The sequence below is a fragment of the Puma concolor genome, chromosome B2, assembly GCF_028749965.1.
Source record: "Puma concolor isolate L17-30 chromosome B2, mPumCon1.1.hap2, whole genome shotgun sequence".
NCBI classification, from domain to species: domain Eukaryota; kingdom Metazoa; phylum Chordata; class Mammalia; order Carnivora; family Felidae; genus Puma; species Puma concolor.
The window spans coordinates 42,129,519-42,149,820 of NC_141671.1; the positions used below are offsets into that span (position 1 = coordinate 42,129,519).

Consider the following 20,302-nt stretch of genomic DNA (forward strand, 5'->3'; position numbering starts at 1 on the left):
GTATGTACTTATACACTCCCATAACCACCCCCAGAGCATTTCCTGCACCCCAGAATACTTCTTCACGTATGTCCCTTTCTAGTTAGTATCTTCTTCCAAGAGAAACCTTCTGCCTCCTAGTACCATAGATTTTTGCCTGTATGTGAACATCATATAAATGGAATAATAGGGTATGTATTCTGCTGTGTCCAGTTTCTTTCAGCTTAGTATCTGTGAGAGCTATCCAGGTTGTCAGTTATCACTACTTTTTTCTTTGAGTTACTGATTCATTTCCATTGTATGAATATATTTGCCCTTTCTGCTGTTGATGGACATTTGGGATGTTGCCTAAGTTTTTATTATGTAGGATGTTAGTATTTGGTATTTTTAAGTTCTAAGAATTTTCTAATTTCCATTGTTATTTCTACTTTGGTCTATTCATTTTTTAAAAGCATATTTTAAAATTCCCAAACCAGTTTTTCTTTGCTTAGTTGTCTTTTTATTTTAGATTTTGACCCTCATTCCATTGTAGCTAAAGAACCTGGTTTCTGTGATTCTGAATCTTTGCAATATGTTGAGACTTCCTTTATGGCCTAGTAGATAGTCACATTTTGTAAATGTTCCATGTGTGATTAAGAAGAATATGTATTCTTCAGCTGCTGGCTATAGGCTTATTCATATTCCATTAAATTGACTTAATTACATTGTTCAAATCTTACAAACCTTACTCATTTTTGTCTGCCTGTTCTATTACTGAGAGAGGTGTATTAAGATCTATTATGATAGTGAATTTTTAAACTTCTCATCATGTCAGTTTTGCTATCTATCTATCTATCTATCTATCTATCTATCTATCTATCTAACTAACTAACTAACTATATTTTTAAGTAGGCTTCATGTTCAGCATGGAGCCCCACACAGGGTATGAATAATGACCCTGAGATTGAGGCCTGAACTGAGGTCAGGCATTAGATGCTTAACCAACTGAGACACCCAGGCACCCCACTTTATATATTTTTTGACTATGTTATTAGATAAAAGTTTTAAATCATTCAACAGTACTGTCCAGAACTTTCTGCAGTGATGGAAAAGTTCTTTTCTGCACTGTTTGGTATGATGGCCATTTGTGGCTATTGAAGTGTGACTAGTGCAACTGAGGAATTGAATGTTTAACTTTGTTTAGTTAGCCAGTTTAGCCACATGTGGCTATCATAATGGACTATGCAGGTTTAGAATCTTCATAGTTAATTAAACTTTTTTAAAAGTTTACTTGTTAATTTTGAGAGAGAAAGAGAGCAGGGGAGGGGCAGAGATAGAGGGAGAGAGAATCCCTAGCAGGCTCCTTCCTGTCAGGGAGCCCGATGTGGGGCTCAATCCCATGAACCATGAGATCATGACCTGAGCCAAAATCAGGAGTTGGATGCTTAACCAACTGAGCCACCCAGGTGCCCCTCAACTTTATTATTATGAAATCATCTCCTTTCTTTCTAGTAAAGCTTTTTCTCTCAAAGTCTATTTTTATCTGGTATTATTAAATACCAGCTTTCTTTGGTTAGTGATTTTCCAGAATATCTCTTTCTATCCTTTTACTTTTTAAAGAGGGATTGATAATTCTTTTAGATTTCTTTTACTGTGGTGAAATAGGAATAACATAAAATTGCCATTTTAATTTTTTAAGATCTGATTTTTTTTAACTTTTTAATGTTTTTTGTTTATTTTTGAGAGAGAGAGACAGAGTGCTAGCAGGAGAGGGACAGAGAGAAAGGGAGACACAGAATCAGAAGCAGGCTGCAGGCTCTGAGCTGTCAGCACAGATCCTGACATGGGGCCTGAACCCACGAACCGTGAGATCATGACCTGAGCTGAAGTCAGATGCTTAACTGACTGAGCCACCCAGGCACCCTGAGATTTTATTTTAAGTAGTCCCTACACCCAACTTGGGGCTCAAACTCACAACCCCAAGATCAAGAGTCATATGCTCCACTGACTAAGCCAGCCAGGCACCCCCCCCATTTTTAACCATTTTAGATGGACAATTCAGTTATCCTTTTACTTAAAATTTTTTACTTGGAAATAACTTCAAATTTACAGAAAATAATACAAAGAACACTCATATACTCTTTATCCATGTTCACCTTTTGTTAACATTTTGCCCTATTTGCTTTTATCATTTGCTCTTTGTGTATATATACATTTATAAAATGTGTATTTATGTGTGTGTGCGCACACACACACCCTTTTTTCCCCCAGACCACTGTGAGTAAATTGCATATATGCTGGCCTTTTGCCTCTAAGTACTTTAATATATATTTCCTAAGAATCATGGTGTTCTCTTATATAATAATCATTCATTTATCAGTTTCAAAAATTTAACATTGCTATAATACTTTACCTTCCACATTCCAATTTTGTCAATCGACTCTATAATGTCTTTTTTTAGTTGAAGACAACATTCAATTTAGGATCATCTATTATGTTCAGTTGTCATGTCTCTAGTCTCCTTAATTTGGAACAGTTCCTCAGCTTTTTTTTTGTCTTTTATGACATTGACGCCTTTGGAGAATATAGTCATTTAAAATTTTCTAGGGGCATCTGGGTAGCTCAGTCATTTAAGTGTCCATCTCTTGATTTTGGCCCAGGTCGTGATCTCATGGTATGTGAGATTGAGCCCCATACGAAATCATTCTCTCTCTCCCTTTCTCTCTGCCCCTCCCCTGCTCACACACACTCTCTCTCACAATAAATAAATAAATTTTTAAAAAATAAAAGTAAAGTTTTTTTTCTAAACTTTCTTCATTTTAAGTTTGTATATTTCCTCATAATTAGATTCAGGTTATGCATTCCCAGCCAGAATCCTAAGTAAATGATATTAAGTTCTTCTCCACATTTCATTTGGAAGCATATAGTTTCCATTTGTTTCTCTTTTTTGATGTGAATTTTGACAACCTGGTCAAGAGGTTGTTTGATTTCCCACTGTATAGTTAATATTTTTCCTTTGTGACTATTGATAAGCAGTCTATTGGGGAGGTACAAACCATGCCTATATTCTGCTCTCATCAGAATTTCCCCCAGTATCATTTACTTTTAACTTTGCCATACTCTTATTTTAGGCATGTATCTTACAAATACCTAGAATTTGTTTTGTATTCAACCTAACAATCTCTCCTTTTGGGTTGTCAATTTTATTAGCCTCTTCATAATGATTATGAGTAATGATATATTTGGCTTTTATTGCTAACCTCTTACATTTTAGTTTACTCTTCTTATAATTTGAAATTTTAGTTATTTAATATATAAAAAAGAATATATAAAACATATGTACAGTTGAAAGGAGAATAGTAAATTGAACACCTTTACAGATATGTTTCCACCCTGGGTTTTTGTGCATTTTTTCCCCTCTCCTTTTGTATTTTACCTAATTCCTTTTTTGTGTCTACATATTTTGGACATTCTATTTCTGTAGTTGATTACCCTTATGTTTTTAACCTGTATGTTTGACTTGTACCTGAACAATAAGAGGACCAAGAGAAAATCTTAACTCCAGCTCTCACTCCCATCTTACTCATTACTATTGTTTGATATTTTAGGACTATCTTTTTTTTACTTCCCAAAATTTATTATTATTATTATTGTTTTATTCAGTTGGTGTGTAGATTTGTTATCATACTAGCTGTTTCTGTCACTAATCCTTTTGCATCTTGATCCTTCTGAGTTCAATCTCCTCCCTAAAGTACATCCTTTAGAAGTCTCTTCATTGAGGGAGTATTGATGGACAACTCTATCAGTTTACCTTCACCCTAATTAAAAAAAAATTTATTATTATAAATTTCAGACATACACAAAAGTAGGCAGGATAGACTCCAGTGTACCAACGTGGGTCAATACATGACCAATCTCATTTCTTCTGTACTCCCACCCACTTTCCCCAGCTCTCAAATTTAAAAGATAAGGATTCACTCTCTCTTTTTTTTTTTAAAGTTACCATTAAATTTTTTTTCAAGTTTATTCATTTATTTTGAGGGAGGGAGGGAGGCAGAGAGAGAGAGAGAGAGAGAGAGAGAACAAGTGGGAGAGGGGCAGAGAGAGAGGGAGAGAGAAGATCCCAAGCAGGCTCTGCCAGGGCTCAACAGGGCCCAACACAGGGCTCAAACCTACGAGCCATGAGATCGTGACCTGAGCTGAAATTAAGAGTCAGATGCTCAATCAACTGAGCCACCCAGGCACCGCAGGGATTCTCTTTTTATTTATTTATTTAAAAAAAAATTTTAATGTTTTATTTTATTTTTGAGGGACAGAGAGAGACAGCATGAGTGGGGGAGGAGCAGAGAGAGAGGGAGACATAGAATCCGAAGCAGGCTCCAGGCTCCGAGCTGTCAGCATAGAGCCCAATGCGGGGCTCAAACCCACAAACTGTGAGATCATGACCTGAGCCGAAGTCGGATGCCCAACCTACTGAGCCACCCAGGCACCCCAAGGATTGTCTTTTTAAAAGCAAAGGCACTACAGTGATCAAACTTTGTGAAATTAATAACAATTCTTAATATCAAATGGTGAAGTGTTCATATTCCTCCCGTTTTCTCAAGTTTTCAAAATTAGTTTTTTCTTTATGGAGGATCCAAAGAAAGCCCACACCTTAATTTGATTGAATTCTGTTTTCCGTCTCCATTAATGTATAGGTCCTGCTTTTCCTTTTTTGCTCCCTTATAATTGTGCAGGGAACTGGATTATTTGCCACACAGAGTTGTCTACAGGCCAGATTTCCGCTGACCATATCCACGTGGTGTCCTCTAGCATGTTCCTCTGTTTCTTTCATTTCCTAAAAACAGTTACTTAGATGTAGAAGTTTATTCTGATGTGGGTCTGATTTCTTGGGCAAGAACTCTTTGTAGGTGGTATTGTGTTCTCCCACCAGGAGGCGTGTGACATCTACCTGTCTCTGTGACGTGAAAATGGAGCAGTGAATTTTAGCATTGCAAGTGTGATCTGTGCTTTATATGGTTTCCTGTCAACTTTCCACTAGGCAGTCATTCGTTATCATTGCCTAGCTCTATCATTTCACTAAGGGTTACAAACTAGCACCATTCTAGTCTCACCATTCCTTCATATCTGAGCTGGAATGTTTTGTCTATAAAGAGAAACTTCCTCTCAGTGACTTTTTGGTTATTCTGAAGTACCGTTTATACAGGAAAGGCTTGACTCTCTCTTCCTCCCCCCTTATTTTTAACCAGTTTTCAAAATACTGTTCTCTAGCATCCTCCAAAGATAAACGGTGAAATCTTTTTTTTTTTTTTAAATGTCATTATGAACGCATGGATTTTAAGATATTTCACATGTCTCAGTCCAGCACAGGTGTTATTTTTTTGATGTTCCAATTGTCCCATCTTTGGCCAGAGAGTATCTCTCAGATTGGCTCCTTTCGATATTCTCTTCCTTTGACGGCATTCTTGCTTTCTAGTATGAGCGAATATCCAGGCTCGTCGTGCCTGAGCTGTGACACAGAAGGAGGAAGAGATACAGCCTAGTGGATCTTTGCAACATTTATTTATTTTTGGGACAGAGAGAGACAGAGCATGAACGGGGGAGGGGCAGAGAGAGAGGGAGACACAGAATCGGAAACAGGCTCCAGGCTCCGAGCCATCAGCCCAGAGCCTGACGCGGGGCTCGAACTCACGGACCGCGAGTTCGTGACCTGGCTGAAGTCGGACGCTTAACCGACTGCGGCACCCAGGCGCCCTAGCCTAGTGGATCTTTGAAACTGTCAGCAACTTGAGGGCAAAACTCAGGTCTCTTCTCTCCAGTGTTTCTTCCATGGAGCCAGCCTGGCATAGGGCGAGACACAGGGTGGGCTCCCAGATATGTGTAGCTTGCCAGGGGGGGCAGACATGGAGGAAGCTGAGCTCTGGAAGCTTGACAAGTCACTTCTGTGGGGCCCTCCTCCCCACAGAGATTAGCAGGAACAGAGCTTGACTAATGGTACACCCTTGCCTCAGCCTCTAACCCCCTCATTTCCCCTGCTCTTTATCTCTACTCTTCTCCTTGGCACTTTCCCAGGTCAGAATCACCCAGTCCTGGACATGGGACCACATCGGCGACTGCAGTGGACGTGGCTGGGCCGGGCTGAGCTGAAGTTTGGGGACCAGACCCTGCACGTGTCCACCATGCAGATGTGGCTGCTGTTGCATTTCAATCAGACAGAGGTGCCTCGGCTCCTTAGGCTCTCTCTATCTTCTCTTTTCCTGTCTGTCCCTCCTGTTCTCCTAAACTCTGTTCCTTCTTTCCATCCTTCCCCCGCTGATTCTCTGCTCCTGACTGACTCTGTTTCTCCTCACCAGGAGGTGTCTGTAGAGACCTTGCTGAAGAATTCTGACCTCACCCCAGAGCTACTGCTCCAGGCACTTCTGCCCCTCACCTCTGAGAATGGCCCTTTGACCCTGCATGAGGGTCAGGACTTTCCACACAGGGGTAGGTCACTGGGGGCTGGCCTGTGCCTCTGCTCCTGGAGGGTGGGTCTCTCATGGTGGGCGTGGGGTAGGGAATGAGAATGGGGTTGCCCCCACTCACCTCCCCCTTCCCCTCCTCGGGTGCTAACGGAATGAGTTCCAGGTGTGCTGCGGCTTCGGGCGCCTGAGCCCCAGCGCTGTGGGGAGGCCCTGTGGCTGATACCTCCCCAGACATACCTGAATGTAGAGAAGGATGAGGGCCGAACTCTGGAACAGAAGAGGAACCTCTTGAGCTGTCTTATTGTCCGTATTCTCAAAGTCCACGGGGAAAAGGGCCTCCACATTGATCAGCTGGTTTGTCTGGTAGGCCCAGGGGACCGTGAAGTTAGGGGAGGGAGGGAGTCATGCTCAGGGTCGGGGCTTGGAGCCAGGGATCATCACAAGGGAAGGTAAACTCTGTCAGTATGAGACCTTGTAGAGTGACATTTTTGTCGGAGTTTTCTATTCCTGACAGGGCAGTTTGTTAGCAGGCAGAGGCAAGACATGAGTGTCTACTGTATACTAGGCCTTTTTCCAAGAGTTTGCATGATTAGGTCATTTAATCTGCACAACAGTCTAATGGGGGTGGTGATGGTGGTGGTGGTATTATTATTATTATTATTATTATTATTATTTACTCTTATTCTCATTTGACAGGTAAGAAGAGTGGGGCATGAGAGTTAGTAACTTATCCATAGTCACATAGCTAGTAAGTGAAAGAGCAGAGCATTGAACCCAGGCATGCCGGCCTCTCTGGGTAAATGTGGCCTGCCTGTTTCCTCTCCACCCATCTAGGTGCTGGAGGCCTGGCAGAAGGGTCCAAACCCCCCGGGGAGCCTGGGCCGTGCTGTTGCAGGAGGCGTGGCCTGTACCAGTACAGACGTCCTTTCTTGCATCCTGCACCTCCTGGGCCAGGGCTATGTGGAACGGCGTGACGACCGGCCCCAGATCCTGATGTATGCCACCCCAGAGCCTATGGGGCCTTGCCGGGGTCAGGCAGAGGTCCCCTTCTGTGGCAACGAGACCGCCAAGATCTCCAAGCCTAGGTAGCTGTCCCCAGCCCCGTTCCCTGCTGCTAGGGCTCCAAGCCAGCAGGGAGGGCTGGGCTCCCAGGGACAGACGGCACTGCAGTGACACGGGAGTTTTAGTGCCAAGGCCAGGCTCTTTTGTGAAAAAGCACTTCATTTCTGTCTTTGTGTACCCCATTTTCCCTGCCTCTGTCATTTCTCCCACTTTGCCAGTCCTCATTCCCCCTGTCAGCACCGTCACCCCTTCTTTGCCTTCCTAATCAGGGGCCCTGCTGTCCCCATTCTCCTAGAGTCAGCCCATAGGCAAGGGGCCCAGACACATAAGCTTCTGTATAGATAACTCTCATTCTAAGCAAAAATGCAGTATCATACAACTGTGTATTGAGTGCTGATTATGCTCTGCTCAATGAAATGTACAAACTCTAGTCTTCAAGAAGCCTGTTCTACAGAGGAATTTGTCATAGGATCCCCCTAATTAGCTGGCACCCCTAAAGCTTGTTATATCACATTCAGCTCACTAGAAGTTGTTATGGCACAACTTTTATGCCTGCTGCCTGCACTGTGTATAAAGTGAGTTCTCTAGAGAAATCTTTCTCAAACTTTCACTTGCACACATGTCACCTGGGGATCTTATTAAAATGCAGGTCCTGATTCAGTAGAGCTCCCTGTGATACTAATGGGGATACCCACTGACCATACTTTGAGTGGTAAGGCCACAGACTCCAGTTTCTCCCCAGATGTGTTGCTGCTGTTTTAGGTGGGGCTTATGGTGGGATTATCCCATCCACTGTGGGTCAGTTTGCTTCCCGATGCCTGCCTACCAGATTCCTGGGGTGTTAGAGATCATTGTGACAACCAGCCCCACTCGCCACTTACAAACGCTTCTGTGGAAAGCAGCTCTGACAGTTGGTTTGGGTGGCTACCCTTAGGTTGGTTAGGCAGGCGCAAGCAGGCGTGCGCAAGTGGGGAGCTGAGGGCCATGGTGGGGTTCATTTAGTAGATAAGCAGAGCAGGGACATTGATTGCTGAATCTCCTCTTCCCTCAAGCCCAGAAGCTGTGGCTGCCCTGGCGTCTCTCCAGCTGCCTGCAGGCCGCACCATGAGCCCCCAGGAAGTAGAAGGGTTGATGGAGCAGACGGTGCGGCAGGTGCAAGAGACGCTGAACCTAGAGGCAGATGTGGCTCAGCACCTTTTGGCTCATTCCCACTGGGGTGCTGAACAGCTGCTGCAGAGCTACAGTGATAACCCTGAGCCACTGCTGCTGGCAGCCGGGCTGTGTGTACCCCAGGCCCAGGAGGCCCCCGCACGCCCTGACCACTGCCCTGTCTGTGTCAGCCCCCTGGAGCCTGACGACGACTTGCCCTCTCTCTGCTGCATGCACTACTGCTGCAAGGTGAGGCCCCGCCTGCCCCTCTCCTGCCCCTCTTCTGCCCCTCTTCTGCCCCTCTTCTGCCCCTCTCCTGCCCCTCTCCTGCCCCACACAATTCCTCGTGAACTCTGGGCTTCTAGCCCAGCATTGCCATTTCCTAACCTGGGCAGTGTCGGACAAGGCTCTTCGTCCCTCTGAAACTGGTTTTGTCATCTAAAAGTGGCACCCCTAGCCTCAACACTCTGAAGAGTGGTTGTTGTTAGGATCCAGTGAAATGTATAAGTGGCTCTAAAACTTTGCCACTGGCAAATAGGTGAATATGCTAATAATATGCTAAAATATGCCGGTGGCATATTGTAATCACTGGGAGCTTTTAAAAAGTCCTCATGCTCAAACTGTTAAATTGGAATCTCTGGAGGTGAAACCCAGGGCATCTGAAGTTTTAAAAATTCCTCAGGTGATTCCAGTGTTCAGCCAGGTTTGAGAACTATAGATAGATAGATAGATAGATAGATAGATAGATAGATAGACTGATCGATAGATAGATGGGTAGCACACGCATACATGTAAAATATACATCAAGGCACTTCATAAATGAGAAGTGTTATTACATTGATGATGACTATAGGTTTATGTTTCCTAATTATCATTCAAGTCCCTTTATCTCAGAACATGAGAATAGCACAGAAGTCAAGGGAATTATGGGAAGCCAGATCTTGCTACTGTACAGCTGAGCAGAGGAGGCTGTAGATGGGGGAGTGAGTTGTCTTCAGTGGCGGGGGAGAGGGGCCGAGGTGCAGGGGACCAGAGTGCTGAGTGTCCCATGTTCCCTGCCTCACAGCTCTTAGAACTGATGCCAAGCCCAAACACATCAACTTAACAGGATGAGCGCGCTTGTTGCCCTGAATCTAGCTGCCTCTCCCAACAGCGTCTCCCCAGTGGTGGGTGATCTGGGACGTGTGCATTGGCATGTGTGTGTACGTGTACTTTTCCTCCTTCCTTTTTTGCTCTGCTTCAAGTTACTCTTCTCACACGGTTTCCTGTGCCCCCCTTTTCCTGGTTCTTAATTATTTCCTTCCCACTTTCACTTTTTCATTCAACTAATGTTTGTCATGAACTCACTGTGTGCACAGCACCGGGTGCTATATGAGGGGGTGGGAAAATCCAAGCCAGAAATGACCCAAGGGCTAATAATATCAGCAGCTAATATTTATGGGGGATGCATTCTGGGCCGTTCTGCTGTTATATATGCATTATCTTGCTTAATTCCCATGAAAGTCGTGTGAGGTCAGTATTTTTACCATCCCCATTTTGCTGGTGACAGATGGAGGCGCCTGGAGGAGAAGTCACCTGCCCAAGGTCAGGATTTGGACTTTGGCAGTCTTGCTCCAGGGCCCTCCCTCATGCTTTTATGACAAGTGAGGGGAAGGAAATAACAACAGGGTCATGTCATAGGAAGTGACTGAGGTGAGGAGTGGGGGGAGAGTCCCTGTCAGGGACTTTAGACTGGGGAGGCCAAGGAAGGCTGTCCTTGAAGAGGTGACTATTTGGTGGAAGAGCGTGGCAGACAGAGGGGACAGCAATTGCAAAGAAGCTGAGACTGGTGGCTAAAGCACAGTGATGTGGTGGGACAGTGGAGGGAGAGATTTGGGAGGGAGACGGACCCAGTGGGGTTGGGATTGGCATACAGTGGGCTTGACTTTATGGAAAGCCACGATGGAGTTAAGCAGGGGAGTAATTGGATCTGATTTTCATTTTCTTTTTTTTTTTTTTAATTTTTTCAACGTTTTATTTATTTTTGGGACAGAGAGAGACAGAGCATGAACGGGGGAGGGGCAGAGAAAGAGGGAGACACAGAATCGGAAACAGGCTCCAGGCTCTGAGCCATCAGCCCAGAGCCTGACGCGGGGCTCGAACTCACGGACCGCAAGATCGTGACCTGGCTGAAGTCGGACGCTTAACTGACTGCGCCACCCAGGCGCCCCTGATTTTCATTTTCTAAAAGATCACCATGTGTGGAAGAAAGGCTTGGGCAGATCTTGTGTGGAAGCAGGGGCACCTGTTGGGAGACTGTTGTATAAAGAGGCAGGAAGCGGTGGGTGTTTTCCCAGCATTTGCAGTGAAGAGAGAAGGGGACAGATTGGGGTACATCAGGAGGCAGAGTTGACAGGGCTTGGTGGAGCTGATGGGGGGCTTAGGACAAAGGAATCAAGGGTACTTCCTGGGCTTCTGACCAGAGCATCTGGGTGGATGAGATATGTCATCTTCTACTGAATTTAGCAAGCTGTTGGGGCTGGGGCTGGGTGTGGAGGGCAGGTTTTTGAGGGAAAATTAAGTCTGTTTTGACCATGTGAAGTTTGAGCTTCTTGTTGGATACCTGTGTGGGACTGGACAGCAGAATTTGGAATTAAGTGGAGAGGCCTAGCTGGCATCCTGCAGAGAGACAGAAGCAGGTCCAGAGTGCTGAGCTGTACAGATCCCCCTGTAGAGATGGAACGACAGGGAAAGTGAGAAAAACAGGCTAATTGGAGATGTCCCAGCCAAGGAGGAGCCTATGTTTAAGTCACAGCTGAGCGGCACAGTGAAATGTAAGGGAACTCAGAGAAGGGAAGTCCTGGGTTTGGAGCTGTCGATGGGGGCTGTGGGGGGTGGGGGGGTGTGCCCCGTGTGAGCCTTGAGTGACAGGCAGGGTTGGCAGGTGTGGGAGGGGAGTACAGGCTGGACGGAGACTGCATTCCCGGTGGGCTGGGCAGGGGGGACGGCAGAAGCGGCAGAAGAGAGAGCAAGCCAACAGCAGAGGGGCTCCTTAGGGGAGTGGGATGGGCTCCAAACCCAGCTGCCAGCCTTTGTCCTCTGTGGCTGTAAGGGGCCCTGTTGTGCCCGTATGCCTGCAGGCATGAAGTCTGAATTTGGAGTATTTTCCTGTTTTCTCTCAAAAATGCAGGAATTCTGCACTCAATTTCCCAACTTATCTGGCTTTATTTCACCATAAAAAGGGTTTTGTTTTGTTTAGTACCTTTCTTGGAGGGATCTGGGTAGGAAGACCGTTTATGGGGACAAGCAGTTTAGGGGTCAGGGGATAAAGGCCTGGTTTAGGGTGGTGCAGTGACATGGGAGCTAGAAGAGAATCCAAGAGATATGAGGGTTCCGACACCCGTGACCAGGATGGGTGGGGGGTTCAGTGGGTGAGGCTTTTTTGTGGAGAAGAGGCTGAGTCTGGGAAGATGGGAGCACCAAGGAGCTAGGTGAGCAGATGGAGCTGGGAGGAGAGGCCACAGCGGTGTTTGCAGTGTCCAAGGCCAGCTACCCCACAGGGAAAAGGCACCCTACTGCCCCAGGCCTCCTTCCTCTCTGGCCTTCTTGCTCTCTCCAGATCTTTCTTAGAACTTGAATCATCTCCTTTGTCCTGATTCTCTTACCCATTCCTTCCATGTCCATCTCAACAATAATTAAAATGAGGCCACTACCCTGGCCCACACATCCTCAAAGGCAACTGTGATTTGGGCCAATCCCAGGAAAACCCATAGAAGCCAGAAAGATTAGGGTCAGTTTTGAGGTTGCTCCAGAAGCAGGCTTGTCTCTGGCCTTCCATAGTCAGGAGGGGGGTGCTAGGAAAATTACCAGTCCAAGATGTCCTCCTGTGCTGCTCCCCTACTGTCCCTAAGCAGCCCCTCCTTTCCCCTCCAGTCTTGCTGGAATGAGTATCTGACAACTCGGATTGAGCAGAACCTTGTGCTGAATTGCACCTGTCCCATTGCCGACTGCCCTGCACAGCCCACTGGAGCCTTCATTCGGGCCATTGTCTCCTCCCCAGACGTCATCTCCAAGGTAGTCCCTCCTCTGCAGGAGGATTCGGTGTACAGCCAGAGGGGCAGGCCCTAGGGGGTGGGCCCACATTCCGGGTGCCGGTGGTGGGGGGAGGGTGGGTCTGGAGGTGTGGCATCCTGGAGAGCCATGCCCTCACCTGGTGGCACCTATGCCCCCATAGTACGAGAAGGCCCTCCTGCGTGGCTACGTGGAGAGCTGCTCCAACCTGACGTGGTGCACCAACCCCCAGGGCTGTGACCGCATCCTGTGCCGCCAGGGCTTGGGCTGCGGGACCACCTGCTCTAAATGTGGCTGGGCCTCCTGCTTCAACTGTAGCTTCCCCGAGGTGGGTGCCTGCCCAGCCCTGCCCCTGAGCAAGGCCTGTACCTCTCCTCTGCCAGCACTCCGCTCTGCCACCCCCCCACACACACACACCATGTCTTGTCCTCACATGCTGTCACCTGGCTGAGCTCTGTTCCTCCTCCTGTAGTCCTCCACTTGTGACCTCCCTCCCTCACACACTCGCAGTGCCACCCTTGGTTAGAGCTCAGCCATGTCCTCCCCTCTTGCCCTAGGCGCACTACCCTGCCAGCTGTGGCCACATGTCCCAGTGGGTCGATGATGGCGGCTACTATGATGGCATGAGCGTGGAGGCTCAGAGCAAGCACCTGGCCAAGCTCATCTCCAAGCGCTGTCCCAGCTGCCAGGCTCCCATTGAGAAGAATGAGGGGTGTCTACAGTAAGAGGGGGTACTTTGGTCATTGGTGGGGTCAGAGAGCATGGGAGAGGGTGGGAGGCCTGGTGGTACGGAGGGGCTGTGGGGCTGAACAGAGCTGAACAAAGGAGGCGGCCTCCAGTGATTCCTGCATCTTTTTTTTTTAATTTATTTTGAGAGAGCGAGAGCGTGGACAGGGAAGGGGCAAAGAGAGGGAGAGAGAGAGAATCCCAAGACGGCTCCACGCTGTCAGTGCAGAGCCAGATGCGTGAACCGTGAGATCATGACCTGGGCTGAAATTAAGAGTTGGACGCTTAACCGACGGAGCCACCCGGGTGCCCCCAGTGACTCCTGCATCTTAATGCTCCTTCCCCCGCCTTTTTTTAATTTTTAATTTCTTGAAATGTTTATTCGTTTTTGAGAGAGAGGTGTGTGCACAAGCAGGGGAGGGCAGAGAGAGGGGAACAGAGGATCCAAAGCGGGCTCTGCACTGACAGCAGAGAGCCTGATGCTGAGGGGCTGGAACGCACAAAATGTGAGATCATGACCTGAGCCCAAGTCAGAAACCCAACTGACTGAGCCACCCAGGCACCCCACCCCCGCTTTGAAGTTTGCACTGTAAGGGGCTCAGAAGCAAGGGTGTGCTCAGTAGGCATTGATGAGGTTAAGGAGACTGTAAGGGCATGGAGGGGCCAGGGGCATGTTCCGTGGGGCACCCAAGCCCTTGGTGTTCCTGATGTGGCCCCGGCCAGGAGCTCTCTGACCAGCCAGCTTCCTCCATAGCATGACGTGTGCCAAATGCAACCATGGATTTTGCTGGCGCTGCCTCAAGTCGTGGAAGCCCAGTCACAAAGACTACTACAACTGCTCTGCCATGGTAAGGGCCGGGGCCAGGAGGAGGCCCAAGGGCAGTCAGGATGGGATGCTGCTGCTGGGCCCTGGGTGTCCTGAGCAGCTGAACAGCTGTTGGGACAGAGGCTCAGTGGGAAGACAGAAGCCACCTGGGCCTACAGGTGCTGGAAGTTCTGTCCTGGGAGGTCTATATTCTCAGGAGGCACCAGGCCAGAGCAGAGCAGGTGCCATGCATCAGAGCCTGGCACCACTGCCAGGGCATTTGCCCACACCTCAGCCTCACCTGTACCAGGGGATAATAATGTGACCTGCTTCACAGAGTTAGGATTAAATGATGAGGTCTGGGTGAGGTGTCAGAAGGCCTCCACGCAGGGTACCTAGTGTGTTAACCCCATCCTGCCCAGCAAAGCACCCTAGAGCCCTCTCAACCTGCCCTTACCAGGTAAGCAAAGCAGCTCGCCAGGAGAAGCGGTTTCAGGACTATAACGAGAGGTGTACTTTCCATCACCAGGCCCGGGTGAGCAGGGAGGAAACAGTGGTGTCGGTGAGAAGGTCAGAGGGCTGGGGTGGATGGCCAGGCAGGGGCCAAAGATCCAAATTGGGTGGGTGCTGTTCTGACCGGGTGGGGGAGGGCTGCACGCAGCAGCGCTGATCCGCCTTCGCCTGCACAGGAGTTCGCCGTGAGCTTGCGGAACCGCGTGTCTGCCATCCAGGAGGTGCCCCCACCCAAATCCTTCACCTTCCTCAGTGACGCCTGCCGGGGCCTGGAGCAGGCTCGCAAGGTGGTGGTGGTGCGGGCCGGGGAGGGGGTGCGGGGGATGTGCCAAGGGGTTCTGGTGGGCTGGGCCGCTTTCCTCTAACCTGCCTGGATGGAGGGAATGAGGAAGCAGGGAGGCCCCCTGGCCTGAGCAGGGAAAGGGATGACTCGGGCTCCCACAGGTGCTGGCCTATGCCTGCGTGTACAGCTTCTACAACCAGGACACAGAGCACATGGATATGGTGGAGCAGCAGACCGAGAACCTGGAGCTGCACACCAACGCCCTGCAGATCCTCCTAGGTGAGGCCTGGCCCCCTGCCTGCTCACTCCCACCTCCTGCCCACCTCCCCGCTCTGAGCAGTCCACCCCCACAGACAGTGGGTGAAACAGCACCCCCCTCCCAGCTCCCCACCGTGCTCTGTCCTCTTCCTCCACCTACTTCTTCACAGCCTTACAGATGCAGGTATATCGGCCTTTTAAAGTCAGGTATGAAGGTGTGTGGTTCATGCCATCAGGTGCCTAAGGGCTTCACCTGACCGGTTTGATTACCATCTGTCCCCCTCTGCTACGATGTAGCCCGCCCCCCGCCCCCGCCCCCAGGATAGGTATCTAGGGCTATGCCTGGTAGGTGTTGATAGAACTTGGTAGATGTTCAGTAGGTGTTTGTTGAAGGAAGGAATGGAAGAAGGGAGGGAGCTCCTGTGCCCTGCCCTCTCTGCAGAGGAGACGCTGCTGCGGTGCAGAGACCTGGCCTCGTCCCTGCGCCTCCTGCGGGCAGACTGCCTCAGCACGGGCATGGAGCTGCTCCGGAGGATCCAGGAGAGGCTGCTGGCTATCCTGCAACATTCTACCCAGGTATGTGGCCCGACCCCGGGCCCCCTGGGCCCAGCACAGCCTCTGCCCTAGGGGCATCCAAAAGCAAAGGCAGGGAGGGTGAAATGTGTTTGGAGACATGGGCTTGCGCCCCAGCTCCTAGGCCAGCCTGTTGGATGTGGTTGGACCCTGCCACTTAACCACCTGGTGAGTGCTGCAAGAGAGTTAGCCCCGATCAAGGGTATTTGCCCAGATGCTTATCAAAATCACTTGGGGAACTTTTTCATACTTCTCAGATGTAGACTCAGTATCCCAGGAGTGGGTGCCGGGGGACTGGGATCCACCGAGTAAGGGATCTCTGAGGTTCTTCCCAGCTCTAATACACTGATGTTGCATCTAAACTATGAGTCCTGCCCTCAGGGAGCTTACAGACGAGTAAGTAACTTGGGCAGACAAGACGTGAACATACACTGCCAGCTCCTGAAGCACGGGGGCGGTGTGCCTCACCATCACAACCTGTGTCCCTGGAGACTGCCTGAGTTACGTTTCACAAAGGCATCGGTTTGTGGAGTCCTGGGATGAGGGAGGGACGAGGAGGTGGGAGCATTCTTGCCGGGAGCCTGGCACCTAGAGCAGAGGGAGTAGGCCCTCAGAGAATGTTCATTGAAGGAATGATGGGCAGAGGCCCAATGTCCTCTACTCTCCCACTTCCCACATCTCCCTGTCTCCTTGCCAGGACTTCCAGGTGGGTCTGCAGAGCCCATCATTAGAGGCCCGAGAGGCGAAAGGATCCAATGTGTCCGGCAGTCAGTGAGTAGGGTGGGCAGAGCCATGGCGGGGGAGTGGGGGATGCCAGGCTTCTTCTGGGGCTGAGTGTGGCTCTCTCCCTTGCTAGGCCGCAGAGCTCCTTGGGGCTGGAGGTGGATGAAGAGGAGGAGGAGGAGGAAGATGATGAGGATGATGTGCCCGAGTGGCAGCAGGATGAGTTTGATGAGGAGCTGGACAATGATAGCTTCTCCTATGACGAGTCTGAGAACCTGGACCGAGACGCTTTCTTCTTCGGTGACGAGGAGGATGATGATGAGGCCTATGACTGAGGGCCAAGACGCAGGAACACCTGGAGCCACCTCAGAGTCACGGGGGCCAAGGGGGTGAAGTCACCCCTTCCTGTCATTGTTGAGGGAAGCAATTCCCAGTGTCTGCAGTACCTTCTGTTTACCGAATAAACTTTTTCACATACTTCTCTGGAAGCAGGCTGACACAGGTGCGTCCCCAAAGGCTAGTATCAACTCCCTACTCCCTCCACACACCCACCTCCTCATTGTTCACTTTTTTTTTTTTTTTTTTTTTTACCTCCAGACTCTTGTGTTCTCAGAGAAGGTCCAAAGCAGACCCACTGGACCTAAATTGACAAAGGGAAATGAAAGTCTACGTGGTTCAGGGCAGGCATAGGCCTGCCCGCTTGCCCCAGACCCAGCCTAGCATCAGAGACAGACAAACAGCCACCCCCCACCCCGGCCCAACCTTCCCATACTCTTCAGTGTTCCTGGCAGGAGCTTGACGGCATTAGATAGTACCCTCTCTTGCGGATCTACAGAATGTTTAATGTTCTCTACATCTTGAAGTGAAATGCAGCAGGAAAAGGATATTACTGAGGACTGATCCCATGCCACCACTCATAGACATAAAGTTAGAATTTTAAACATACCTTTTAATTTGGAACTGGGGCTAGGAGGCAGGAAGGGCACTAGGGCAGAGTCTGGGATTAGAACATAACAGAGCAGGGTTAAGTCAAGCGGTTGGGTCAGGGGTGACAGCTGCCTGCTAGAGGAGGGTCGGCCTCAAAGTATCGATCCAGCATGGCCTCCACCTGTCCTTCTTCATAGTCTAACACCTGGAACTTCGAGCCGTCTGCCGCTCCCCGGATCATGGCTGAAAGCACTGAGAAGGGTGGAGGAAAGTAATGGTGGCTCCCATCCACACCACCCCACCTCTGCTCCCCTCCCTGTCCCATTCTGGGGGTAGGCACTGTACCCAGAGCCCCCTCAGGGAAGGAGCTGAGGGCTGGGTCCACAGAAAGCTGGGGTGGAGAAGGGGCCATCCAGGGCTTGAAGTGCTCACCTCGGCCAGATTGTGGACGGAACAGGCACAGAATTCGCTTATTGAGGGCCATGGCCCGGCCCAACTCATAGCCTACCCCCAACGACGGTTGGGTCACTTCTGCCACCACCACTGGAAAGAAAAGAGACTAAGGCTCAATACCCGGGGCTTGTGAGGGAGAAATGACAAGAGTCTGGGTGTGGTGAGAAGAGAACTCTGGGGAGTCCCTTCTAGGTGTGGACGGGATCTAACATCCCAGAGGAGTTTGTGGATAGGAGGTGCGGGGGTGGGGGGAACTGCTCACCATCTGCCTGCTGCAGCCAGGCCAGGTCCCGCTCATGGATGAAACTGTCACCTCCAGCAGCCTCTTCCCCTGTGGATGAGGAAAAGCTGGTCAAGGCCAAGCCCCTGCCTGGTCCTCAGCACTCAGTACCTCTCCTATGCCCTTGCCACTCCCCCATTCACCCTGCCGCATGCTAGGTGACCAGGGACCCACCTAACACTGAGGTTCCATGAAAAGGAGTGAGGAAATGAAATAACCACAAGAAAGATTCAATCCCATGCTAGGAGGGATGTGTGATTAGGGCCAGATGAGTGACACAGCTGAGATTAAGGGAAGGACTATACCTCAGTGTGTGACAGGGATCAGAGATGGAAAGGAGGAGGAATATCCTCCTCCAGTGCGGGATGGAAATGGGCAGTAGCAAGAGACCGCCTGTGCAAAGAAGGATGAACAACTAGGGAGCCTGAGTGGCTCTCGAGCTTTGGTGGGTGCCAGAATCAGCCGAGAGCTCGATATGAGGTTCACAGCTCTTCAGAGGAGTGTGAACCGCACCAAACTTTGAGCACCAGTGCTGTAATACAGCGCATGACCAGTAGGAGGTGGTGGGAAGGAAGGTAGGAGAGGCTCTGACTGGGATCAGTATCTCATTTCCAGCTTGATTAAACGTTACCTCCGGAATCAGAGCAGAATCACTGGAGAGTCCGTTAAAAATGAATTCTAAGCCTTCAACCCAGACTGTGCTATGTGAATCTGCATTTTAAACAAGTTCCCTCAGACTTCCTTTGAGCACACTGAAGTTCCGGAACCAGTAGGTGGGCGTGGACGGGACTAGCGGTGAAACCAAACGAACCTTACGCTTCTGGGTCCTGCACTTGCACAAGCCCTTCCCAACGCCCTAGCAATTTTGTGATTTCACCTTTTTAAAGAGGGCTCCCAGAATTGCATTAGATATTACAAATCCTGGACCCGCTCCTCGGTCGGGCGAGGGGAAAAAAAAGGTTTTCTGAGCAGAAGTTACGAGAGTTTTGGCGCGATTTTCAAAGTAGAAAACTCGCCGAGATTCCAGACCAAATCTGATGAAAGCAATATTTTTGAAAGACCCAGCAGCCAGGAAGTAGCCTGATGAGAGTACGTGAGAGAAGGTGGTGGCAAGAATTGGGGTCCTTCGGGCCCAAGACAGGGCGGATGTCTTGACCGCAAAGGGGGAAAGCAGGGGGATAAGCTTATCTTAGGTAGGGGAGCAGATGCCAGCGGGAAGCTGGGAACTGAAGCAGTCCCATTCACTCCCGTTCTGCTCCTCCCTGCTCAGTCCCTGGAAAGAGGTGAAGTTCTCCAGGAAAGAATCGAGGTCAAGATAACAACTGAATGCGGAGACTGAGCTCCCACCCGCAAGTTCACGGTACCCACGCGGTCCGAACCTCGGCTCCCCTTCCCCGCTGGGCAGGAGGGAGGGCTCCGGGCCGTAGGGACGCGCGGCCGGCCGGTGGTCCGATGGCCGCCGCCGAGCGGAGTGCAATCTCGGTAGCGGGGCGGGACCGGCCCGCTCCCCCGCCGCCCGCGCCCTGGGCCCGGCCGCGCGCGCCCCGCCGCTCGCCTCACCGCGCGCGCTCAGCTCCTTGGCCGCCACGTGCTCCGTGAGCACCGCCCCGAAGCGCCGCAGCCGAGACACGATCCGTTCGTACAGCGCCCAGTCCTCGCGTCCGCCGCGGATGCTCCCGCAGAAGTACAGGGCCTGGCGGCCCCCCTGGCCCGGCTCCCCGCATTCCCGCGCTCCGGCCTCCGCCGCCGCCATCCTCGCCGCGGCCGCCGTCTCTCCGTTTCCCGCGCCAGGGGGCGCCCGCTCGCGGCCACGTGACTCGGCCGGCCCTCCCTGGGTCCGGGGAGGCCCCTCCTGCGACTGGCGGCGGGCTGGGAGCGTGGCATTAGCCTCCAGACGCTGAGGACAGCACGGGCCAGGGGCGGAAACTCACCGCCCCGACTTCGTCACTGCAGCTTGCCTCCCACCCCCACCCGGTCCTGTTGGCCTTGGCCTTCCCCATCTCAGCTAGACGCAAGTGCATCATTCCCTGGTGATTCTTACCTCGCGGACCCCATCTCCTACTACTACCACTCACTTTTCT

The 20,302-nt window shown here is 50.3% G+C and overlaps 2 protein-coding genes across 4 annotated transcripts in view; one reads left to right on the top strand and one right to left on the bottom strand.

Moving 5' to 3' along the window:
* Positions 1 to 17,049, top strand: part of CUL9 (cullin 9) — a 37,130-nt gene extending 20,081 nt beyond the window's left edge. For 2 of the 3 annotated variants that reach the window (XM_086706904.1, XM_086706905.1), the window contains exons 27-41: positions 6,031 to 6,176; positions 6,312 to 6,441; positions 6,583 to 6,782; positions 7,254 to 7,504; positions 8,534 to 8,879; positions 12,543 to 12,683; positions 12,844 to 13,008; positions 13,238 to 13,401; positions 14,161 to 14,254; positions 14,672 to 14,746; positions 14,901 to 15,011; positions 15,169 to 15,286; positions 15,708 to 15,841; positions 16,536 to 16,609; positions 16,695 to 17,049. In XM_086706904.1, the coding sequence (XP_086563030.1) occupies positions 6,031 to 6,176; positions 6,312 to 6,441; positions 6,583 to 6,782; positions 7,254 to 7,504; positions 8,534 to 8,879; positions 12,543 to 12,683; positions 12,844 to 13,008; positions 13,238 to 13,401; positions 14,161 to 14,254; positions 14,672 to 14,746; positions 14,901 to 15,011; positions 15,169 to 15,286; positions 15,708 to 15,841; positions 16,536 to 16,609; positions 16,695 to 16,896 (2,351 nt within the window). In that variant the 3' untranslated portion in view covers positions 16,897 to 17,049. Of the gene's footprint in view, positions 1 to 6,030; positions 6,177 to 6,311; positions 6,442 to 6,582; positions 6,783 to 7,253; positions 7,505 to 8,533; positions 8,880 to 12,542; positions 12,684 to 12,843; positions 13,009 to 13,237; positions 13,402 to 14,160; positions 14,255 to 14,671; positions 14,747 to 14,900; positions 15,012 to 15,168; positions 15,287 to 15,707; positions 15,842 to 16,219; positions 16,361 to 16,535; positions 16,610 to 16,694 lie in introns of all 3 variants that reach the window. The other variant, XM_086706903.1, reaches the window with a different exon arrangement.
* A 440-nt stretch (positions 17,050 to 17,489) lies between these two features.
* On the bottom strand, positions 17,490 to 20,019 carry DNPH1 (2'-deoxynucleoside 5'-phosphate N-hydrolase 1). The gene is given in 5 exon segments (XM_086706906.1): positions 17,490 to 17,623; positions 17,625 to 17,740; positions 17,921 to 18,031; positions 18,204 to 18,272; positions 19,782 to 20,019. Coding segments are annotated over 5 exon segments (522 nt in total). The 5' UTR covers positions 19,975 to 20,019; the 3' UTR covers positions 17,490 to 17,590.
* Between the last annotated feature and the right edge of the window lie 283 nt (positions 20,020 to 20,302).